Consider the following 8,212-nt stretch of genomic DNA (forward strand, 5'->3'; position numbering starts at 1 on the left):
TTTCTTCATATAACGCAAGATTTTTAAAAAGTTATTGGGGTACTTTTGTCGTTTCATATTCGTCAGAATTAAAAGCTTGATTTTGGGGGGTGGTTTGGATGTCCTAGGAAGCAGAAAGGATGTTGATGCAAAGAAATGGAGCACTCTAGCCAAAGCATCTTATAATGACATTGCTATATCAACACACTTTATTGGTTCATTAAATAATTGCAGCCCAGTTCATGCAAAGAAGTAGTCTGCTCCTATCAGAATGATTCTTATTGTCCTTATGAAAACTACTGCTTGGACCTCATTTATAGCTGTTCCTGGACCCTTAGTGCAACCACAAAATTCCCTGGGTTTTATTTATATACACTCAAGTATTGATTGAGGAATGAGCAGCTAGTATAAACCTAGAAGCTTGGGACGGAGCTACATAGATATTTACATATTTTTAAAAGTCTGATTTAAAACACACTAAGTTGTGTGTAACTTTGTTTTGTAGGGACATGCAGCATGTCAGAGCATGCGCACCTTAATCCGTCCATGCAGCCTAACCAGGACAAGAGCATGCTCACATGAACAATGTGGGACAGAGGGGAGTTTCTGGTGAATCTACAAAAGCTTTTTCTCTAGATAATTTCACAGCACCAGCATTCTTAGTCTAATGAAAGAACGTTTCATAGTTAGGAAGAAGAGCCTGTTCTGCATGTTGGATATCTAGAGCATAAATAATGTGTTTTCACCTTGGAAATGCCTACAGACGCTAACTTTAGGGCTTTCCTTGAAACGGCCTAATTTGAACTCCCACTGGAGTGAACTCCTTGAGCACTGTGCTATTTGCCAGGAGTTAAGGGAATATTATGGCAGGCTTCCACGGTGCTGTACAAATGACCCTTCCTTGAGTATATGCTGCATTTCCAAAATGAAATAATGGGTTCACAGGGAAACAGGCAGCAATCAGAAAGCTGCTCAGCTGTGATTTAGTAACAGTATTATACTGCCTTTCCTCTGGCACCAGAGGCAGAACTTGTCACCCTGGTTTGCAAGGGGTTTAGCTTTTTAATTTATGTATTTCTAAATTCTGTCCTCATATACATGCATGCCATTATCCTTGTATCTGAAGACAGAATTTGGGACACAGTAGTAAATTGGTGGCCGATAAATGGATGACACGTGACTTTGAAACATATCCAACGGTATCATTTGTAGTCTTTTAACTGTAAAAGGCAGTGTCCTACGCCCCAGTAGGGCAAATTATGTCCCATCCGAAATGCAGAGTCCTTGAAATATCTCTGCTTAAGGAAACCTTGGAGGTCCAGCGATTAACTTAGAAGACACAATCAAAATGTAAACTCAGTTCTCTTCAGGGTTAACTCCGTTTATGCATGTTTGTATGTATGTAAATAGGCTTGGAAGAATTAGATTTTTATCTGTAAATGTCTGTAAACATCGATTTCACCATCACAAACTGACCAAAAAAAATTCCCATTGATGATCATTGAAATTTCCAGATATGCAAAGTAAGAAAAATGCTGCTGGAGAATTTATTAGAGTTTGGTTTAAGGATATTTACTTTGTATACTTTGACACGTGATGGTGACAATTTATGTTTTAACTATGGTAAAGCTTTAACTTTTGAATCTCAATGTCTACTGTCGTTAAATAATTCTTGTCTAACCCTCCCATAATTTCCCACAGCTGTGAAAATTTAAATCCACAAAAACTGAAAAAAATTGCTTAAAATAAGCATCAATATTACCCGTCTTTTTTTTTTAAGAAAAATTAAATTCTACCAAGCTTCTATATAAAGAACACCAGATCCAGTGGCCCCAGTGGATCTGCTTTTGCAGGATCAAGTCATGAGGCAGCATATTTAGTTAGTGTTTTTCTTAAGCAATGTGAGCAAAGCCCTGAGGAAAGGATTGGACATGTCACCAAAATCCCGAGAGAAAAACACAGCCATTCTTGAAGGGGTTAGATATATTTGTGCACAGTCTTTTGTATGTTGGTGTGCTGAGTATGATAAATTAGGCCAGTAGAACACAAACTAGACACTTTCTAAAGTGTGATTGTGTCTCTAGTCTTTAAACAATGAAGTACAGTAGCAAACTAGGGTACTCTGATATAGCTGCAGTTTTAAAGAAATTCCTTTAAAAATGTAACATTTATGTTGTGACTGTGCTATAAGCACGTACAGTAACACCACACGATAGCATCTCACACAGTGAGAGAGGACCATGTGAGATACCTCCATATTTTAAATTCATTTAGAAAGACTTTCTGGGTAACTAAAACCACAGATCCGGATTGTCCTCCCAGCAAGATGTGTGTGTGGAGGGAACCCTTGGTGAGTTGAGCACCCCACTTCCACATGGAATGAGGATGCCCCTTCCATTCCGCTCCCCGACCGGGCAATGTCCCCATCCACGTAGCCCAGAAATCACAGAGAGAGGGACTGTGTTAGGAGTAACAAAGCCACGGGCATGCAAATCATCCCCTGCTGGCACCAAGGAAATTAATCTCGGAAGGTAATACATGCTAAGGCTATCTTATGTTTCCACAAAGTCCAGCTAGGGTCTTGCGGGTAGCCATTGTCAGAAGTTGGCACTGTTACTGGGGAGGTGGGGACCAGAGCCTATGCAGAGGCACTGGTGCCCTATGAAGCGCTTGGAATTTGGGGTGAAACCTGTGGCATTTTCCATGGGAGCAAACCTCACGCCCTTGACAGGTGATGAGATCTGGCAAGGGGTTCCTTGCAGAGATTTCCTCCTAGCCTGCTCCCATGGCTTCCCAAGGGAGTGGTTGAGCTGAGCCAATATACTTTTATCCCCAATGTCAATAGATACAACAAAAGATTTAGGGTGAAACCCAGGTCATATTGAACTCAGTAGGGGTTAGATCCTCAAATGGAAATTAGGTGCCTACATGTCTTTCAGGATCTGGGCCTAGAAGGTTTGCCATTGACTTGAGTGTGGCCAAACTCAACAAAATCCTCTGTAGCAACACTTACTTATTTTACATATATTGCCTAATTATCATGGCACATGTGATTATAGTAATCTAAGTGCCATGTAACATGGGTATATAATAGTATATTTAAAATCATGCAGTACAAGTATTACATACAATCTTTATGTTATTGGAGTGGGAACATGGAGCTGCCAACTTACTACTAGCAGATGAACATTTCAGACTCCCTTGTGTTTTTCTAATTATCAAATCTGATTTTTTTTTTTGTTTAGCTTATCTTCAGTCTAACCAGGTCATGGGGTGGGGAGAGAAGGCTATCGAACTGCGTTCCGTGGAAACAGGAAATTTGGAAGGTGTATTTATGCACAAGAAAGCACAGAAGCTAAAATTTCTATGTGAAAGAAATGACAAGGTACACACACGACTCAACTAGAGTGATTTAACAAATATGGTTTAACAGTTGAATAAGAAAAAAGTCGAGGCCATTTAATTTTTATTTAGCATTGTATTATAGTGCATAGTACTTACTTCGGCATAACCGCTCAATTAAAAGCAGACTTTGGCACTGAGCCCACAAACTACCCTTTGTGGGAGGAATCCTGCACCTTCCCAGAGCCCTACTGAAGACAGCCAGATCCTAGCCATCTCTTCCACCTGCTTTGTGCTGCAGATGGAAAATCAGTTTAACCACCTGTTGGCGAATCCCCAAGCGGTCTGGCTTCAGCATAGAGAATATGTTGGGGGTGTGGCTAGCGTGCCGCTGCACTCCAATAATCCCTGGCTACAAAAGTCTCTTAAGAACTGTTGCAACCAGGTCTGATTTAAAGCAGCCTTGAGCGAAGCATCACACACCAATATTTGAGATACCACGGGTATCTCCTCAGTTAGATGTGGTTCAATGAGTGCATTTTGTCACATATGTATGGTAATGATTGGTAAATGTTCACTGTAGCTTGTTCTATTTCACTGGTGTATTTAGAATACTGTAACCAGAAACTGTTTAGTTTACCTAATTGTTTGAAAAGATGCTGATTTATTTTCTGGTAGAAAATATATTCACTATAACTTATTGCCAGAATGTATACTTGCAAGCATTAACACTTCATTTTTCTAAAAAAAATGTCACCAATGGGATTAAAATTGAATTGTGATTTATATGTCATAGCGTTCTGGACTGTGTTTCTCTCAGCTTTCAAATATGTTTAAAATATTCTCATACATGTAAACTGACAGCGGTCTATTCTTTTTTCCTTTTCAAGGTTTTCTTTGCATCTGTACAATCTGGAGGCAGCAGTCAAATTTACTTTATGACACTTGGACAAAACGTCCTATTCAACTGGTAAATCACATCAGAATGAAGGACGCTTTGATGGTTCCCAGTAGATACAAGCAATGTGAAATGCTGGAAGGTTATACACTTAAATTTGCACTTTTTACCAACAAGAATCTGGTCATTATTAACTTATCAAAATTCATCTTCCTAGAGTTGTGGAAGAATGCCATTTTCTTGTCAAACTATTGCAAATATGGTTAGTTCTATCTTTTAAAAATATGGTGCAAACCAAGACTGAATTCACAATGTAGCAAAGAGCAACTGTCAAGGAAAATGTAGCCAATATAACAGGTTGCTTGTACTCTGAAAAGCGTACAATTTCTTTTGCACAAATATTGTAATTTTATTATTTTGAACATGAGTCTTTCTCTATGGACAGCAATATCTATATGTAGATTTATAGTATAAAGTACACAAATATGTTATGAGCTGGAATTCCTCTGATTTTGAATTATTTTTGCTTGTTTCACTTTTTTCTTTTAACAGTTTCACCCAGAGGCAATTGTCCAAGTCTGAGAACCAGTGGAACAGCAACTGTTCACAAAGGGGTTGAATGCAGACTTGGACAGTTAGGGATTGATTTGCCCTGAGAGGCATGGGTGTGCATCACTGTGGAGCTTGTAGAGTCAGCTATTGTATACGTAGGCACCAGTACAGTATAAAACGCATACAGCTGACTCCTTGTAGGCCTCTGGACAAGATTGAGCCCTTAGACACAGTTACTGTAGAATGTATTTGTAAAAATATTTTCAATAGCAATTTGTCCAAACATATATACACATGACGTTTTATGGGCCTGATCACGTAGGTTTTACGCCTACAAGTAGCCCTGACTCATGTAAATTGATTTCAATGAGACTATCCATGTATATAAGGGTGTAGGATCAGGGACTCTATCTTTGCATGATTCCCCATTCCTGCTGATTCCACATCAGGCTTACATTTGTTGGCTTGTAAATATGCTTTTTCCAAAATGGATGTCATGGTTAACAAAAGTATTCTTAATACAGCTATAAAAATACCCAGAAAACCAATTCATTATAAATAGAAAAATAGACTTAATTTCAGGCACTCTTCCTATTCTAGTTACTTCAGAATAAAACTGCACCCACTAGTGGCATTCGTTTCTATCATAAAACGCAGTTCTCAGGGGTTTAATATCAGAGACGTGCTAGGGTTAAACTTTTAAGGTTTAAATGTACAATGATTACTTAGCTAATGTTTGTGCGGTGCTTTGAAAATGTAAAGTGCTAAGTATGACTATATATAATAATACACTCACTACACAAGATCTAAGTCCAACAGTGAGATACAGTATTGACCAAACTGTATGTAAAAAGAAAAGTAAAATCATTAGCTACAGTATTTAAAAACTATTACCATTTTTAACTTGAAATGTGTGGGACTGGAAGGGGAAGTGGCGTTGCAATATCTAGTCTTTTACCTCTATGATGATGATTGAAAATTGACCATGGTAGAGAGCAAATTAAAGTTTGTTACCAACCGATGGCTCTTCCGGTTAGTGGTCTCGGTGACAGGTATTCACGTAGCAAAACCACCGCCATGATCTGCACCTTGTTATGTACTCTCAGCAGAGAGGCCTAGAACTACATGGCCTGGAGATCAGCACTCTCACCCCCTGCTGGTGATCCCTCGAGGCCTGAGGCATGTAGGCAGGGTAGTGCTAGCGGTGTGTGCACTGCTGCTGTCCATGTTCTTTGGCTAAGTGGAGGACTGTAGTCTCCATGGCTCTCAATCCAGCACATTTCGTAAGGCTTAGTTCTTCTCAGACTGTATAGTGGAGTTTTAAACATTAAATATTCACATCTCAAATAGGTAGGTATTGATTTACAAGAGTTCAAAGCCAAGGCCATGACAAAGATGGGTGGGCATTTGCACACCCAAATGGTCAATTGTGTGCCCAAATTTAGGCTGTGCTCCACAGTGGGTGGGGATTGCTGTCCCCAGGCACAGCTGCATTTAAATCAATGGGTCTCTGTGTGGGCCCAGCACTCCACCCGTCTGCTATCAGTTGCAGGACTGACGCCCTAATAATTGCATGAGCAAAATAGCGACAACGTCATGTGGTCCTGGGCTTCTATGCTACTGAACGTTGGGCTCTTTTTGCTCAGCTTTCAACAAAAAAGAAAAAAGAAACAAAAAAAGAAAAAGCTGCAAATTTAAAATAAATATATACACCTCTATCCCGATATAACGCGGCCCGATATAACAGGAATTCGGATACAATGCGGTAAAGCAGTGCTCCGGGGGGGCGGGGCTGCGCACTCCAGCGGATCAAAGCAAGTTCGATATGACGCGGTTTCACCTATAACGCGGTAAGATTTTTTGGCTCCCGAGGATGGCGTTATATCGGGGTAGAGGTGTATATATACATGCTAATAGACCAGCAATAAGTCAAAAATGTCATTTACTTTTCATTTCTTTTAAAAAGCTGAAATACTGTGAAGAGAGGACATCTTTCATTATGTATCCCCTGGGTGTGCAAAGCCTGTTATCAAAATGTTCTTGCTGTAGCACAAATCAGTGATCTCGGCTGCCCTGCATACTTCAAAATGTGTGTTTATCATAGCCTCTGCATGACATGAGGCATGTGATTTCTGAACATCTTAGTGCCAAGAGTTAGGAGGAAGGTTTTCCTGACACCAGGCACTAACAGTGGGAGCTTGGAACAGCCCGTACTATGAGATTAAAGAAGCAAATGTGATTACTTTTTTCATGTGTATTGTAACAGAAAAATGTGATAGTGAGTTGACATACTGTAAAGCTGTTTAGAGCCGTACCAACAAAAAAAAAAAAAGCTGAGCTTCTGAGAGAGTGAGAGCCCATAGCTGCATTAAGTGTTTAATCTCACATTTTGTCTCCACTCCATTAGTTCAAATTCTTCTACATGTGGTGGAAGACATTAACAGCCAGGTTCTCCTCTCTGAGTTGCACCCATGTCAATAAGGAGAAAATCTGGCCCTAAGAGATAAACATTTTTAAGGGATTTAGAAGTGGAATTCCAATTAATAATGAGAGCTGGGCGCAGCATGGAGAAAATGTAGGTGTAAGAGGTCAGTCAAGACCAAAGGAAAGATTAGAGTGGCTGAAGACAGAGTATGAAGAGGTCCAGAGCCTTAATTGAAGAATGAAGAAGGGAAAGTAGCTGAAGAAAGTGAATAGAAGTAGCTGAAGAGAGGAAATAGAAGATGTCCAGAAAAGTGGCTAAAATATGAGGGTTTGGAGAAGTTTGATTTAGTTAAGGATGGGAGACGAGAGTGTCTAATGAGCAAGAGATAGCCACAGTGGTTGGAAGGGTTTATTTGGAGGGAGATACTGAAAAACTGCTGAAGCTCAAAGTAAATAAGATTTAGGAGATTGGAGAGAAAAGTTTGAGACCCAAAGTAATTTTTAATGCCATGAATTTAACTATGCAGAATAAATCTAATTGTCAGACTCGCTTTGTTGGGAGTTGTGTTTTTCCTCCAACTTCATAGAGTCATTTGCTTTATTTTATTATATTCTTATAAGCAAGGAAATGAGCTGTTACATTGTTTCTTTTGTGTAATCATTTTGTTATGAATAAATACTGTAGAGGGAGATAGCCAACACATTAAGCTATGCAATCTAGTTCTGCAGTTTTCTTATGACACATAGGGTTGCCAATATTCATATTTGCATACAGAAGTCTGAGCTAATATGCCACCAAGGCACTATTTTATGTGGCTATAGTGTATACATTTTAGAAATTTTAAACCATATTCTTCAATTTACACCCTGACTCATGACTTTAAAAACTGGGAACAACCAAGCTGACTATGTACTGTACATTGTGTATGTGGGTTTTTTCTTTTCATTGTTAGCTGATGTTCAGATTGTACATTTGAAAAAGCAATAATAAAACAGTACCCTGAAAAACAAAACAAA

General features: G+C 39.2%; 1 protein-coding gene across 3 annotated transcripts in view; it reads left to right on the forward strand.

Annotated features, from left to right (window-relative positions):
- The window catches only part of NRK (Nik related kinase), a 123,214-nt gene extending 118,494 nt beyond the window's left edge, over positions 1-4,720 (forward strand). For all 3 annotated transcript variants that reach the window (XM_008169038.4, XM_042851102.2, XM_065556690.1), the window contains 2 exons: positions 3,225-3,364; positions 4,212-4,720. In XM_008169038.4, the coding sequence (XP_008167260.2) occupies positions 3,225-3,364; positions 4,212-4,295 (224 nt within the window). In that variant the 3' untranslated portion in view covers positions 4,296-4,720. The remainder of the gene's footprint in view (positions 1-3,224; positions 3,365-4,211) is intronic.
- Positions 4,721-8,212: the final 3,492 nt, after the last annotated feature.

The sequence above is a fragment of the Chrysemys picta genome, chromosome 9 (assembly GCF_011386835.1).
Source record: "Chrysemys picta bellii isolate R12L10 chromosome 9, ASM1138683v2, whole genome shotgun sequence".
In the NCBI taxonomy this organism is placed as follows: Eukaryota; Metazoa; Chordata; order Testudines; family Emydidae; genus Chrysemys; species Chrysemys picta.